The 17,212-nt window shown below is 41.5% G+C and overlaps 1 protein-coding gene across 5 annotated transcripts; it reads left to right on the top strand.

Annotated features, from left to right (window-relative positions):
- The first annotated feature begins 8,719 nt into the window (after positions 1 to 8,719).
- LOC117413743 (protein L-Myc-1b-like) lies at positions 8,720 to 16,026 on the top strand. Of its 5 annotated transcripts, none has more exons than XM_034023044.3 (3): positions 8,720 to 9,201; positions 9,765 to 10,444; positions 13,739 to 16,026. In XM_034023044.3, exons 2-3 carry the CDS (start codon positions 9,820 to 9,822, stop codon positions 14,299 to 14,301), a joined length of 1,188 nt encoding a protein of 395 aa, XP_033878935.3. In that variant the 5' UTR covers positions 8,720 to 9,201; positions 9,765 to 9,819; the 3' UTR covers positions 14,302 to 16,026. The 5 variants fall into 5 exon arrangements, with proteins under 5 accessions (XP_033878935.3, XP_058853338.1, XP_058853337.1 ...); XM_058997355.1 differs by having other exon boundaries at positions 13,742 to 16,026; XM_058997354.1 differs by having other exon boundaries at positions 9,779 to 10,444.
- Positions 16,027 to 17,212: the final 1,186 nt, after the last annotated feature.

Here is a 17,212-nt window from a genome sequence, read left to right on the forward strand (position 1 = left end):
TGATGAAATATTGGTTTCTCTGTCAGTGTCTGTGTCTTTGAGCCGTAGAGCAGATTGGAGATTATAAGAAAAAGAAGCGTCGGGGGTTTTAGCCTCTGCTTCTCTTGCAGTTTCTCAAACACAATGTATTGATCAGTGGGATTAGAAGACAAGAAAAACAGCTTGGAGAAGCGAGACATCTGTCCAGAAGGACATCATGATGAGGACAGACATTGACGGACATTGTAATGAACTGTGGAACCCTGCTGAGCTGAGCAGTGACCTTGCGTCCCAATACTAGCCCATAAAATAGTGTACCTATTCATTAAAGTGTTGATTTCAAAACAAGAAAAGCTGTCCTTCCTTCACCTTTACAATAGAGTACCACATGTACCCACATGCATTATAAAGTATAGCTGAATGGGAGCTGCAACAGTCTCTTTCCATGCAGCTGAATGTTTTCGTGTATTTTATTTATTGGGGTAATCAGAAGGAACCGTGCAGAGAGAGTAAGCAGGTCTTTCTCTGGGTGTCCAGGGGAAAGCAGTGAGGCACGACCCTGCAAAGCACAGGCATCCCGGTACAATGGGGCTAATGCTCTCTTTAGGAGGTGTCATTTGCATGGTCCCTGGGCACAGATCTCTTTTGAATGACATCTTTGGGGACTCCCTGTTCCTGAAAGGGATTCCCTGAGAGCTCTGGATTCCAGCAGTGCCTGTCCCCTGCCCCTCTCAGTCTGCCCACAATTACAAGCCAGTTGCTCAAGATATCAACAGATGTGTGTAAATGTAACACAAAGAAAAGAAAAAAAAATCCTGACTTTGTTATCTCCGATTTGGCTTTGTCAAGTTGGCATGGTAACACCTGAACACACTTCAGAACCCACATAAAAGTCTGCTGTTGTAAAAGCATAGAGAACCAGGTACATTGTAGTGGTGTGGGTACAACATCACTTGCAGACACATTGCTCTGTAAATCAGGGGAATGCTTTCTGTCTATAACAGTGTGTGCAGCTGTATCAGAATCACAGTGCAGTAAGTGTTCCAAATGCATTGTGATGTCATTGCTGCTGATTCTGTGGCTCTGCTAAGGGTTCTGCTTAGGCGTCTTCAGAGTAATACACTGAGGATATAGCAGGATCCTAGTGGTAACTTAACTTCTCTATAAACAAGTACAAAAAAACAAGAACGCTTAAAGAAAAAAAGCGAAAGATGACTGCTACTGCTGCCATTCATAAACTTGGGAGCTGTCAACATTTTCATTTGTCAAAGTTGATTCAATATAAAAAAAATAAATCAATGAAATTAGGGGCCATTGTAACTGTTTCTCTTCCATCTCATCAGCATATGCTGCCTGGACAAAAGGTGACAATGGGAACCACTTCAGTCAAGCCTGAACTGAACAATACAATAGAATCCTTTAACCTCAAACTGAACAACACAATAGCCTGGTGTAGCGGGGCATTGTGAGTGTAAGTGGCACACAGTCCAGGAGGGTGATTCTTACTTATTGGAGTGTTAATGGTTCAGCTTCTTCAGTTGCTTTGCAGTAATGAATACCCCCCCAGCCTTCTGCTAACACATTCCTCTGGCAATCGCTCTGTTAAACCTGCTTACAAAAAAATGACCTGACACCAGCATTGTGTGCTGGAGGCCCCGTTCTTGTTTAAGTTAGTGAAGACCATTCGCATGGAAAATACTCTTCTTACCATATTGCGTTAAGTTTCAGGAGTAATTCAAAATGCGTCGCCCTGAAAAAGAATGCGTTTCCTCTGGGTTATACAAGTTCATATTTCACCCCTAACTATAATCCGGCTAAACCAAACAGTGGTCCTTTTTAAAATTGTAAAAGAACAAATTCAATGACAAACGTTTCGTTAAGTCCTTCTCAGGGTCTGTTAAAATCAATTTTGATTCGTACACTTATTTCACTGGGTGATCTGAACCCCACCCCCAGCTAGTGTTAAGACACTGAAAACACTTAATGGTATTTCTGTAAGTACAGCTTGGCAATGTTTTATCACGATGAGTGGACAGGAATTCAAATGTAATTCCGGATGAAATGCAGAGAGACTCCGTATTCCTTCCAGTAAACCCATTAGCACCTTCAGTGTCAGGCTGAACTTGTTAGCTAAGTAAAGCTCTGCATAGCTTCTGAGATCAGATAAGATCTGAATCTGTGTTACTGGCTGCAGCATGCAAAGGGCAGTAATCTTATGGTATTAGCTCGAACCGATAAACAGATAAGAGATTGGGGAATGTGTAGGAGGATTCGGATATTAGGTGGGGTGATCTTCTTTATTTAACACTGAGCTGAAGCATGCAACACAGCCACATTTATTACTGATTGCGATGAGTTCAGGCATATTTAAAATGATTTAGCAGTTTTCCCTCCATGCTTTTTTTCCATGCTTACTATGGTATGCCATGTTTTTTTAATATGCTTTGCCATACCTCTCTGTGCTTTACAATGCTTCTCCATGCTTTTACTATGGCAAGCTTGTATAAGAGTGGGAGCACAATGGATTTGGAACTAACATTGCACTGCGCAAACAGGTATGATATGACATCACATAACAGGGCACTCCATGGGATTGGCAGCAGTGTGTATTTGGTTCACGTCATTGCGATAGCATTGGCATGTCAAACTGTGGTTTCTACGTGGCCCCATTCTTCCTCTCTCTCTCTCTCTCTCTCTCTCTCTCTCTCTCTCTCTCTCTCTCTCTCTCTCTTATCTCTCTCTCCTTCTATTCTCACTCCTCTTCCATCTCTCCTCCTAGTCCAATTCCTCCTCTCTCTCTCCATCCATCTCTCCCTTCCTAGTCCCATTCCTCCTATCTCCTCTCTTTCCCTGCCCCCCCCAGTCCTCCCCTGCCTTCACTCTTCAGCTCCAGCTCTGCCTTTCATCTGGAGACAGTCAGGTGTCTCTGGTAGTAATGATCACTGAGAGCCCCTGGGGACGGCGAGCTGCCAGCCTGCCTGCAGCTCCCTCCATACATTAACCTACAAACGCCTCTTCGTGCATTATTGAGTGGGAGTGCTGCAGCTTCCACTTTGGATGTACTGCAACGCTTTCTTCTCCCCTGAATGCATTATTAAAAGTTTGGTTCAGAAATCAGTGCTGATGAAAGGCGATGAGCTGAAAGCCTCGCAGAGCTGCTGTCTTTTTGTTGCTGCTGTAGTGTTTTTTTTTTCTTCTTCTTCTACACGTTAAGCAGATTAGGACACCGTTGATCTATGATTGCCGAAACAGATACCCCTTATACAGGCTCTCTTATACGGATCTGAAATGCTTCAGTGACTTCATCAGATCCTTAAATTACACTTAATAAGTGGAGGAGACAGAAATTAAATCCAGGGCCTGCAAACGCTGTTATCTTGCTTGATTGGCTCAGTATTTCCCCTTGCTCAATTAGAGCTCCGTTAGAGTGTAATTACAAATCCCAATGGACTCAATGAGTCAATTACACCTTTAAGATGAGTAGACTGCAAAGCTGCAAAAATAGGAGTGAATAAAAAACGTATTGGAAGCACGCCTTAGCAAAGGGTGATCTGATCCTGCGCATTACAACACAATACAATACATATTACTACAGGGCCTTCAGAGGTACAGAATCTGTAACAGTTTTGGGGGGCGATCCAGTATGTGTAATGGTTGGGAAGGTGAATGGCCCGTGAGGCAGTTGAGTTCATAGCCTGACTGCCAGCTTGTAAACCCTTCATTCCCACCCGGGGGTAAGGGGACTGGAACACCAATACTCCACTCTTTCTTGAATATATATTTGTATATATATATACAATGAAATAAAAGATATTCAAATAGTTTTGTTTAGTTTGTATTTCAGCTATTGGCTTATAAAAGACAAATGTAAAAACAGCTTTATGTTTACTGCATGATACTGAAACAAACTGACCAAATACTTTTTTTTTTTTTTTTTTTTTTTTTTTTTTAACTACGTATCCAGTGTTGCCGATCTGCCATCCATCCCCAAACGCTTCATGAGAAATGCGCTGCGTGTCAGAGGTCGGGATTGGTAAGAGCAGGATTGCAAAGGCAACAGATGCTGGCTTCAGCTGTTGAGGAGAAAACCGATCTGCAGGGAATATCTAGCTGGGGGGGGGGGGGGGGCTTTTAGACCGCTTCCTACTGTATTTAAAAGCACAGTCCTGACCCCCCTCACCCACTCCTCACAATACAAGAAACTCCTTCATGTGTACAGCACTGGTGTTCTGTATGTTTCTGCTGTTTGACTGGGGGGCACCGAAGCAGAATGAATAAATACACCAGAACAGACTCAGCCTTGTTCACTGTTGCCCGTTACTTTTCATTTGTTCTGTTTATCTATGTTCTTTTATATTCGTATTGAAACTATTTTAGCTAGGCAATGCCACGGATAATGTTTTGGTTCGAAATCCTGTTTAGGAGCTTTCCCCTGTACGTTCACATGTTTTATACTGTTTACTGTTCATTCTCATCAGTGAGTAGAGGGTATTGATTGCTGAGCATTTGTTCGAAGTTAAATTGCATTAAATACGCGGCTCCCCTGATGGATACCATTAATATGTTTATTGTGTTTGACAGCTTTTGATTGATCCCTGTTTCTCAGACTGTCTGTTCATGTACAGTTTTCCATGTCCCAGGAGCAACTGTTCCTCTGCACAAAGTTCTTATTGCTGAGTTCATTGCAACAGAGCCAAACTATGTGAACCGTATGAATGCTCTGCGCCTCGTGCCTGTTTGCAGTACTTTCAATAAAGTGTTTTTTTTTTTTTTTTTCTTTGTTCGGGGTGACTTGCAACCTGCTCCTTTTTTAATTCAAGCTGAATGTCAGCCTTTTGGGTGATTTTTTCTATTTTTATGTCAGGCCACAAGATGTCACTGTTACGAAAGTTCCTTAAAATTGGGCTTTTATTGCTAGTAAAAGGTAACAGAAAAAGATTCCCTGCCCTGCATGAAGTCTATTTGTGTTTGTTTCATGCAAAAGTCAGAACACCCCCCCCCCCTCCTCCCCCCTTCCTTGTTTTTGTTGGTTCCCTATCCAGTTTTCTCATGCAAGAGTTTCTAAATGAAAGGGTGGTGGAGATGAAGGTGAAAGCGATGTAGTGTTTTCAGAGCTGCAGTGCTGTGCTTCTCATCTGAAGGAGCAGATCAAAGCCACTTGTGCTGAGTATCTGAAGAGGCTCAATCTGTGCTCTCACTAAACCAGACTCAATGCTCTCAAGAACCTCTTCTCCAGCCCGCCTTCCCCTTCAGGAAGTAGCATGACCTAAAGGGGAAGAATGTCCAGACTCAGACAAAGACAAGGTACAGCGAGACACACCTACAACATGAAAAACAAGCACCGCATTAAACTAAGAGAGAAAGTGCATGAACAGGTAGAGAAAGTCACAACAGGGAAATCCATAAATACCCGGCCCCTCTGACAGCCTGCTGTTGCAGCTCCTACGTGTTGTTGATTCAGTCCAGTGTTAAAAAGTGTTATTTTGTTACAAGTGGATAACAAACTGCATGCTAATCCCATTCTCCCACTGCAGCCCTTATTAAACCTGCCAAGTGCATAAACAGAATATGATTAAGAACACATAGCATAGGATAGATTAAAAAAAAAAAAACAGATAAAAAAGACGTTATGCAAATTGAAGTGTTTCTAGGCTGTGCTGTAAAACAGCACTCAGTGGCTCATATTCACAAAGCAGGTACTGCTGTGCCAAAAAACAAACTGACAATGTTAGGAGCTCTTAAATGAGCCCCCCCCTGAGTTATTTATTTGAAGCTTTTAAATATGCTTTGTTATCTATTTAGATAAGAAAAAGATGAAGTTAGCACGGTGGTAAATGCAGAGCAAAAAACGTGCAAACTTTGCACAAGAGCAACCGTATAGTACATCTTTTGTATTCATTGATTTATTGATCGATTTATTTATTCATTCATTCATTGGTAAGGACACCCACTCACCGGTAAGTGACAAATGACTTTTTTAAAGAGCGATCTCCTGGGAGACACACTGCTGAGTCAAGACAACAGCCTAATGAGGGATCGCACAGACTCACAATGCATTCATTCTCATGCGGTTTGGAGCTCAGGCAAAAGCATGCTTATAAACACAGAGCTCCAGCTGAGAAAGAAGAGGCTGTGATTGGCCGGACCCAATTCAAATTGAAGCCAGATTGGTTGTTATTGGATGACTTGGTATGCAGAGTAGGATTGGGAATCTTTTCATTACAAATAATTAAGGAACTATTCAATAGTGTTTCGATGAAACTGTCATTGATATATATATATATATATATATATATATATATATATATATATATATATATGTATCACAAATATACAGACTTTTTTGTTTATTTATTTTTTGTTTATTGGTCCTCAAAATGCATTCAACACATTTAGGATTACATGCTTTCCTTTATCGAGCAAAGAAAATCCATGATTGAAGTGAATGATAGGGAAGCAACGTCACTGTTTAACCATTTTTGTTTCTTCAGAAGCTTGGTGAGTTGCATCTCCCTTATAACAGTTTACCCCAGATTACCACCATGTATTTGAATATGCTTTACCGTACCTTAGGGCAAGCTTTACAATGCTAGCCTATGCTTTACCCTGATTTCACTGTGCTTTGCAACCCTTTCATATGCTTTTCCTGTGGGATACTTTTATATATGAAAAAGCCAGAATGAGGATAGTAAACCTCTCTCTCTGGTGGCTGTTAGAGGACATTCCTCTTGTGATGATCAGCAGCAGGATGTGTGAACGGCCCTGGTAAAGCCCAGCTGCCCCCTCCCCCCCGAAGACTTCATTGTCTTTGGAACGACATTGCAGTTTAGAAGGAAGTCTCGTTTTGTCTCTGTGCTTTATAAAGGTAGACATGATGGTCCAAGTTACCTACAATCCTGTTAGCAAGTAAAGTTAACGAGCATTATATGTAAGGAACGCCAATGTAAGCTGAATATTCCTCTTATGATAACAAAGGCAGGCCAGGAATCTTTCATGTACAGAGCTCCTCGTGAATTCTGGAATCAGTTACTGCTTGTCGTTGGAAATGCAGCTTCACTGGGTACATTGAAACATTTCATTCACAATTACTTTCATGCTCAAAGTATAAGAAATCTGACTAATGAGAAATGTGTGTGAGAATCGATGATGTTAAATATAGAATATCAGTTTTGTAAGACAGCAATCTTGATCTAATTTGTAGTTATTTTACACAGTAAGACCCAGAGCACATACTGCATAACACACAAGGCATTTGAAAGCTTGAAAGTTGTTGACAGACTAGATAAACAGAGAGTAGTCAACCTCTTAACACTTCTGAATGCAATATTGCTTTACCACCTGAGTTCTCTTTGGTATGTAAATGACGGTCACTTGCATAGCACAACACTGTGAATCGAAACAGACGGCCAACACAAACTGATCCATTTTCATTACAGAGTGTGCATCTGCAGGCTGCTGTGTGGCCAGCCCTGCTTGAGAAATTCAATTAGAAAGCAGGCTGCGTCTCACAGGGGTGGGCTTCTCTGCATCATACAGGTGCAGAGTGATGGATGGCAGCCTTTGCGAACCTGAAAGGGTGAAAGGTCAGGAACGGTCTGGTGTTGCTTGTATCATTGATGGTGACCTTGGCACTGCAGGGATAGCTGCCAGGTCAAGGCTCGGCTTGATCACGTTACTGTTCCTCAAAAAACTAAACTAGTATAAAATAACCCTCTGAACTGTCATTTTGTTGAATGCTTTTGTATATATTTTTTTCTCTTTCCAAAGGCTAGTATTTGGTTTCTTAAAAATGATATACATTTGTGATAGGGTAAAATACTTTTATTTGCAATTGCAGAGACTTTAAAAAACACAATTGCAGAATAGACATGTAAGCATATAGAACGTGTGTCGCTTTAGTATTTAGTAAACTAAACTAAACTAAGGGCCATTGGTCCTCCTCTATCAACCTAACAAAACGCTAGTTCGCTGTCATCATGTTGTATTTCATATTGAGGGGGAGCGGGGGTCCCTGGAAAATTGTTAACATATTAAAGAACTTTTTCTTTCTTATGACTCGGTGTAACAGCTGCATCACAGAGCCAAGGCGGAGAGTGGAGATCAAAAGAAGAAGAAGCATCAGGGTTTTAAATGTGTGTTTCTCGTGCAGCTACCCTGACTCACAGGAGATCAGCTTCTCAAACACAATGTATTGATCAGGGAAGGGGGGTTCAAATACAAGAAGGAGAAGAAGAAGAAGAAGAAGAAAAGGGGGAAGGCAGCATCTGTTCAGATGCACGTCACACAGTAACCCACAGCATCAGCTTATTTAAAAGATCTTTCAGCAGTTCTTAGTGGGGGTGAAGGGTTGAACACATATTACCTTCTAATGTCATACTGTAAAGATGAACTCAAAAGCAACTGGACACTTTTAGAACAATCTACTTGAATACCCCCTTCAGATACTGCATGTACCATGTTCAATGTATATCTATGCTATATACTTAATAATGCATATATGTTGCCTTATCATTCTACATATGTAATTTAAAAAAACAACATTGTGACCGAAGGGCATTAAAGTGTGGTTTGTTTTTTTAAATGTGAAAATATGTTATTATGAAATTTTACATCAACTCACAGAGGGTTAAATCCTTGCTCTTCATTCGGGCTAGATTAAGCCCTGTAGCTTTAAATGGTGGGCGTGGCCATCTCACGATTACCCGCCCTTTATGCAAAGCCGCCCCACTCCCTCCCGGATCCCCGGTTAATACGGCGCTGCAGTCTTTTTAACTGCGTTCACAGCTTTTGCAAGCTGCCGCGGGAAAGAGGCTGCAGATAGTTAACCTCACATGCACTCTGCTATAATACAACCTACGATTATGAATTTAGCAACAGGCAAGGACTAATTCACTTTTTTTTTTTTTTAATAGCAAGTTACCACTTCGTTTGGCACGAAATTAAGACGCAACAGGGACAGAAGAATCAGATTCAAAATCCCAAACTTTTGCAAGCGAGACAAAAAGAGGAGTGTGGACAGATCGAGATATTTTTCAATCAAATAATATATTTTTTTGTCTGTTTTTTTTTTTTTTTTTTCACGTCCACGCCCACAACATAAAGCTAGCGCTCTGAAAATACTGCGATTATCGGGAGCCGGCTGTTAAATTATTATTTAAAAGCCTATGCGTTTAATAACAAGCCAATTTGCCTAGTGCCCGTGGACTCGTTGGGATATCACAGGTTAGTAATGTTAAACAAAGTATATAATAATCTGTATGCATTTATGATACGCTCGTATCCACTGAACTGCAGTTGCAGAGGCATTTCATCATATTTTTGCAGTGGTGTGTAACATTAATATAAGATTTGATATACACAAACAACATGAACTATTTACAAAACATTGCGTACCCTTGCATCCTAAACACGGTCATTGCTGCAGGTAAAGTGTATTGTGTGTTTTGTTTTTTTGTAGACATAATTTAAACCCGCTGTAAAGTGATTGAGTACCTCTTAATCTGATTTAAGCAGCCTGTCTGAGGTTGCTAATGCCGGGTGCATGTTTAGTATATTGAACGTTCACTGGCTATTGAATGTGGACGTCTTTGTTACAGAACTACTCTGTACAGTTGATATGGAGGGGAGGACTTTGCAAAGAATTTTCCTCGAATTGATGAGGGATATTAATGCTTAACATTCCAAACATAGTTTTGTTCAGCTGCATGTAGAATACAAGTTTAGTTGTTTTTTTTGTATATGCTGAACCTGTAACGCTGATATTATATATATTTTTTCTATTACAGATTTTTTTTTAAAGGGGGATACGTATAAACAACAAGAAAAGCATCGTAGCCATCGATGCCTGGAATTAATTCAAGCGACCCACTTTATGAAAGCTGCGAGATGGAATACGACAGCTACCAGCACTATTTCTACGATGGCCACGACTCGGAGGAGGATTTTTACAAATCCACTGCACCCAGCGAAGACATTTGGAAGAAATTTGAACTGGTAGTAGCCACACCTCCCATGTCGCCCATCTGGTCCTTGGAAGGTGGCTTGCAATCGCCTCCCAGCGCCGGGGACAAGCTGGAGTGGGTCTCCCAGTTTTTAGGTCAGGAGCATGGTGAGGAAGGACAATACAAGATCGACACAGAGGAGATTTTTGGCAATCTCAGCTCGATTATCATCCAGGACTGCATGTGGAGTGGCTTCTCGGCCACACAGAGGCTAGAGAAAGTTGTAAACGAGCGACTTTCAAACTCTGGGACAGCGGCGCTGCAGCCGGCCAGGGTCACCCAAACGACTCAGACTGGCACTGCCAGCACAGGTGCCCAACCGGCGGCTGTTGCACAGAATGAGTCACCGCATAATAATAACCCGGCCGCGGATTGTGTGGATCCGGCTGCAGTCTTACCTAACCCATTCACCGTTAGGAGCAAAAAGCAAGCGTCCTCAGGTTCCGAGTGCCGTACCGATTCTGGTAAGACATAATACCAAATTAGGTAGCCAAATGCGTTGTTTTTAAAACCTGTATTTTTTGGTGATGGAGTAAGACGTGAAACATGTGCCCCTTTACTGTACAGGGAGTCAGTTGAGTTCACTTGGATAAATTGATAAACCAGATACGGATTTTGACAAATATATTTTTAAGTTGCCAACAGCGCTAAAAGCTTCTTTCTTTTTTTTGTTAATATTTTTTTTAGAACACGGCTTGTCTGTTTTGCTTTTCTTGCGGCCATATATCGTTCTAAAATATTGTGGTGCGTGTATAGTCTGCTGCGTAGCTCACGGTTACGGAAGTGAGAATTGTGCTCAACGAACCGGTTGACACCAAGAACAGAACAAGAAAAAGGAAGTTGCATAACCGGGTACGAGAGCTGTTTACAAAGGCATTGATTCTATTGTAGAGATCAGGAGTACAGTTTGTTCTCAAGATTTTTTTTTTGTTTAACGAGTCAGCATTTTATACTCTCAACGCCCATGTCATGTTGCAACCATCCCCGTACGTTTAAAAGGGTAAAGCGGGTGTGCTTCCACAGGAGTGGTTCTTTGCAAAAATTGCTGTATTGCACTTTATTATTTATTATTATTATTATTGCACTGATATGAATATCTGCGACACGTATATTCGTGTGATTTGTAAATAAGAAATCCTACACATTCAATGCATCTACTAACAATAACGTGTAATATCAACACAAATAACTCTATAGTACATTGTCTGTATTTTAACTAAGTATTATTACAGGAATGATTCGACATTTAACACGTGTTGCGCTGTGGACTGGAAACGCCCAAGAACAAAGGGTCTAGTTTTTTAGTAGCCAACAATAGCTTGCTCCAGCAAAAAAAAAAAACAGCCAATTACAGCAAAGTGAACTGGACTGCTGCGTTCGAAAAGTTCTTGAATGACCAATGAGAGCAACGAGGGGGCGGGGCGGGGGTAGTGTGAAGCAGAATGAGGAAGCGCGTGGGTTTGAACAATCGTGCTTTAAACTTTTTTATGAATTAAAAAGTGCCAGATTCTAGATTTGTGGATCAAACCAACAAGCTGTTTTGATTTTTCGTTTATTTTACTACAGCCTAACCCTGAATACCGCCTAACCCTGAATACCATAAGAGCTCTTCCGTATTCTGTGTTTTACTTCGAAAAAGTTAATGAATGATAATTGTATACATCGAAAATAAACCTATACAAAATACAAATCCGCAGAGAAATCACTTTTAAAAGCCCAAACAAATGTTTTCTAATATTACACCAGGCAACATCCCATGTGTGCCGGTGATTGTAATTTGTAGGTATTATGTGTAATTTGTATTTAACTGCTACTAAATTACCAACAATAACCCTTAAAAAAATGTGCAAATGGGCGTGTTTTGAATGACCAGCTACTACGGTTGATTTGTGTTACTATAGCCCGTCTTTTTTTTTTTTTTTTTTTAAATGCTGTTCGTGTGGGGGAGCTGTACTGTCTCCTCTCTGCCGGTTCTGCTCTTTGATACCCCGTTTCATAAAGACAGGGATGCCCTGGGCGGGACTTGCCTGCCCCCCTTTGATTTATAGCCCATTAAAATAGCGCATCACCCATGTGAAATAGCTATTCAGAGGTAACAAAGGCAACCGCGCCCCACCCCCCACAACCCCGCTCAGCTTATTTCAAATTCAAATTAACGCTATGGGCACCGAACAATGCAACACGAATTCCACTTAAGCTTTCACACTCGCCCAAGGAAGTTTGTAAAAACTTTGAGAAACTCTGAAAGGTTAAGATGTATAATTAAATATATATATATATATATATATATATATATATATATATATATATATATATATATATATATATATATATATATATGGAAATGCATTTCACTTTCTTTTACTCTATATTACTTTCATTGGCATCAACTGTTAAATTAAATACATAAATACAGGTTTAGTAAAAAAATAATCCTGTAAATATTAGACCATAGATGATGGGGTGTCTAATCACTGTGTAATTAACTACTTCAAGGTCTGAATAGAGGTTTAATTAATTGGTTCAATGAAGCCATATGGAAGGGTTGACTTTGGTAACCCCTGCTGTAGATCACAGCAAATCCACTTTGAAACAACAGAATGCAGTTCCATGTACAGTTTGAGCTACATCAAACACACACATAGGAAAGAAAACAGGGAAACAGCCGATCTCAGCTTACTCCAGCAAGCACATTTGTTTTTTCTAGCCTCCAGGCCAGTCCGTTTGGATAGACCATTTGTGTGCAAACATTTCTTATCTGATAACTGCCTGACTGCTGTGCGAAACCTGTCTTTTTAAACAGGAATAAATCAATTCATTGGAAAGCTGGTGATTTCCACAAGAAAGTGTCCAGTCGCATTTCCACACACGATCAGAACACCTTGAGCTATAGATTGAAAACAGAAGTACTCAAAGCCATTTTTAGTTGTTTCCAGAGCCATATCTCATACCATCTACTCTAGATAGGATCTACTCTAGATTGGGGGGGGGGGGGGGGGGGATTTTTCTGTTGGCTGAAAATGAAACTGCTTGCTAATATTGAACTGGTGTGAACTGTCATACAGGAGGTTAATGAATGAAGCAGGCAACTAATAATAATTGTAGATATGGCAGTTTCTTTGGTGGCTGCCGTGGTCCTTTTTTATAAGGAAGTCTTGTAATAATGAAACTGGGTGTGAAAGGAAAAACGCAAGCCGCACGTTGACCGTAAAGCACACACGTGAAACTAGCTTAAAGTAATTTTTGATTTGCACAGAGAAAACTTGCAACAATGGGAGTTGTATCATTCAACGATATTTATCCAGATGAGTCAATTGAGAACACATTCTCGTTTACAATGACGACCTGGCAAGATGCTCACAGCACACAACATCAAACACAAGAAATAGAGTTCAAAAACACATCATCAATCGTAAAACAACTCAGCAGCAACTTGGCAGGCACAGGTGTCAGTCAGCAATGAGTCGACCCTACGGCTAGAAGCAACCTCGGATATACGAATCGTTCTAAGTTTAACTTGAAACTCATTCCAGTCATTGGCTGCTGCAAACTGAAACGGGTGATGACCAAAAACTGTTGATACCCTGGGAACAACCAGTTTAATAAAGTGACTGGATCTTCAGTAGTACGATTAAGAAGAAAGCTCCAGTAAGGTTCGGTAGAGTAACATATGGCAGTCGTCTTGTATGTAAAGAGGGCCAGTTAACGGAATGCGTTGATATGTTTTTAATAAGCTCGCCTGTGTGTTTCTCTCCTAGAAGATGAAGAGATTGACGTGGTGACCGTGGAGAGCAAGCAGAACAGGAGGAAGCCGGTGACGATCACGGTGAGAGCCGACCCCCTCGACCCCTGCATGAAACGCTTCCACATCTCCATCCACCAGCAGCAGCACAACTACGCGGCCCCCTCGCCGGACATCTACCCCGACCCGGAGCCCCAGCCCAAGAGGATCAAACAGGAGCCGCTCACCCCTCCCCCGGAGGAGCCGGACTTCAGACCCACGCTGCTGCAGAGACGGCACAGCTCCAAGCCGGCCAGCCCGCAGAGCTCCGACACGGAGGACACCGACAAGAGGAAGACCCACAACTATCTGGAACGCAAGCGGCGCAACGACCTCCGATCCAGGTTCCTGGCCCTGCGGGACCAGATCCCAGACCTGGCGGACTGCCCCAAGACCCCCAAAGTGGTCATCCTCACCAAGGCCACGGAGTACCTGAAGGTGCTTCACGCCAGCGAGAAGCACAAGACGCAGGAGAGGAAGCAGCTCAAGTGCCGGCAACAGCAGCTCTTGCGGAAGCTTACAAAATTGAAACGATCTTAAAAACCAGACCACCTTCTGTAAAGGGGGGAGAGGGAGGCTTGACACAAATACCTTAGTGGTATGACTTTTTTGTTTTTGTTGCACATTTTACTTCAACACAAGAGTTGACACGGTGGTAGACTGCAGCAGACAAAAATGGACTGCTTTGCAGCCAAAGCACATGACCCATGGGTGGGTGAGGGCGGGTGGAGGTGGTTTTTCAGATCAGCCCATATTCTGTGTCAGAATCTTCTTCTGCTCCATGTATCCTGTATATATAAAGTGTAAGAAGTGGTGTTGCCTTCTTCAGTAGGCAGTTCCCATTGCTGCATTTTAAAACTGTGAATGGCAGTTACGTCCACGGGAGAGTTGTAAATATTGTAAAATGGCAAACCTGCCTGGTCTGCCTTCCATGTTGAAGTCCGTTTCCACTAGAGAGAGTTGCCAGGTATTTGCCTATTAGTGGAGACTGATAGGCACTGCTCACTTCAGATGTGCTGTGTAAATAGTTATCGTGTACATGGCTGTGAATGATTGTGTTGTAGAGACTACTGTAAATAATAATCCTTCAGTTCAGGAACCAAAAGCAAGACATTTTTTTTTTTTTTTTTTCTTTGTTTTGTGTGCGTTCCCCCAGGATATCTCAGAGCTTTTATATTTTTGTTATCTAAAAATAAAAGAATAAAAAACACTACTGTACTTTACTGTAACACACTCTAGTCACTTTGTGATACTGTCTTCACTGCCTGTCATTTTTTTGGATTTATATATATACAGTATCTGAAAAGAGAATTTTATACTATTTTTTTTACAGAATTAAGTTTGTAAAAAGTTTAAGGTTTTCGTTTGTAAAATTGTATAAAGAGCAGTGCAGTCTGTGCTGGACAATGTCTGTACCCTACTGGCTCAATCCCTGTTGCATCACAGGGCTGAATTGCCACGCTGATGAATGCATGTAGATTGCAATTGCAATGCATTCACAGGTGGACCGAGGCTTTCTGCGTAAAGCAGCCCTGTGTTTTTAAAGTGCGCGCTATTTCAGCCAAGTATTGGTTTGCCAAAGAACCGTAACGTATTTGTGCAGCAATTAAGTAAATTGTGGTGGAAAGCAAAAAGTGAGTAAAACGTTTGTTTGCCTTTGCATGATCTTAATCTGTTTGTGGGGAGGAAAAACAAAATGCAGGTTGTGCTTTGCAAGGGATTTGTTTTAGCCAGTCGGCACCACAGGGTTTAGTTCTGACGAGAGCTCACTCGGAATTGGCAGGTCTAATGTAGACTCGGAAAGCAAACTGCACCCCCCTCCTCCCCCACCTGGAGTCGCCTTCCAATTGATCGTGGGGCCTGGTCAAGCCAAATCAACATTCTGTCCTGAAGGCACTAAAACATGCCAGTCGTTTACTGCTCAGTGGGACTAAGGAAGTAGATTTTGGACTGGCCATTCTAGAAGTGTGTTTAGGAAGCTCCTTGCTGTTCAGCTGAAATGTCACCAGGATCATCTTGCCTCACACACCTGTTACTTTTTTTTTTATACCCCCTTTTGAACTGGTCCAGTGAACCTGGATATGGACTAACATCTCTTGGTACGACAGCGGGGGTGCTTTGGGATGGAATTGGGGGATGCGAGAGGGGGTGGGGGTGGGGTCTTTCTCTTTTTTGTTTTGGCTTGTATTGTCCAGCGCATACCGACCTGTCTTTCACAATGTATATATAAAAAAAAAAAAAAAAAAAAAAAGCTTTATGAATGACTGATCTCTCCGGATTTAGCACTTTGTGTTTCAGTACCTCAGAAAATAAAATTAAATTGAGTTTGAAAATAAAATGCAAACGTCTGTCTTTTTTTTTTGTATTTATTTATTGTTCGGCAAATAATCATACTCCTTGTTTACCGTTCCTGAGAAGTCTTTCTTTCTTCTAGAAGATTGTTTTTCTGCACTCTTATCTTCTCCAAGTGTCTCTTTTCTTTGTTCTAAATGTTATAATTTGAACATAAAGCAATAAAGCATTTGTTTAACTTGCACTGTTAGTACAACACTACTGTCAGCATCCTCTACTCGGCCTGAAAGCTGAGCACCTGCTTACAATGAATCCATCCCAGCAGTGACTAGACTCTCCTGCATTAATGATAAACACAGCAAGTAATAAGTGAAAATGAGCAGGGAGACACACCAGAGACACTTCCCTTTTAATCAGCTGGAGTAGGAGTGATGACTAGACTCTTACTGACCTAATGATTAAAGTGTAGTATCATTGCAGCGCATTACAGAGCCCATCCTGCGAAGTGCTGAAAGCAGACATGCCAAGACTCTTGTTTTAGGAACTCTTCTGTCCAGCAGTCTCACCTCGAAAAGTTTGGAAACGACAAGGGGAGATTGCAATAATCTTACTCCTAATGCACTGCAGCTCTGTAAATGCGTGTCTTGTTTAGTGCTGAGTAGCTAATGTCAATGTGCTGTATTCCTGCATACTTTATGCCTGCAATATTATAATGATGACAGATCATAGTAAATTAAATACTACACTGCTGAAATGAAGACTCTCATTATGAGATGTGGGGAACAGTGTTTTAGTGGAAACCTAGAATATAGTCTCAGTATAGTTCACTGGGTTCATTTCTGAGCAGAATTCCTGGGGAAGTCTCATACCTACAGGCAGCAGCCACTGTTTAGATTCAGAAGTGCTGCCCATCACACTGATTTGTGAGTGGGTGTACAAACCTGATACTCTCCTGCAGACCATTTGTGTTGCTGTTTCCAAGGAAACGCACTGTTCTCATCGCTGTATTAACAGCACCGTCAATTGAAATGCTCAGATCTGCCAGTTTCTATAGTAACTACTTCTCTCTCTCTGGTTTAAAATCACAACCTTTATATGTTTCGAAAGCCTGGTAGCTTTGCAGAGTTACAAGCTAGTCAAAGAGTGTGACAAAACGAAT

The sequence above is a fragment of the Acipenser ruthenus genome, chromosome 23, assembly GCF_902713425.1.
Source record: "Acipenser ruthenus chromosome 23, fAciRut3.2 maternal haplotype, whole genome shotgun sequence".
NCBI classification, from domain to species: Eukaryota; Metazoa; Chordata; class Actinopteri; order Acipenseriformes; family Acipenseridae; genus Acipenser; species Acipenser ruthenus.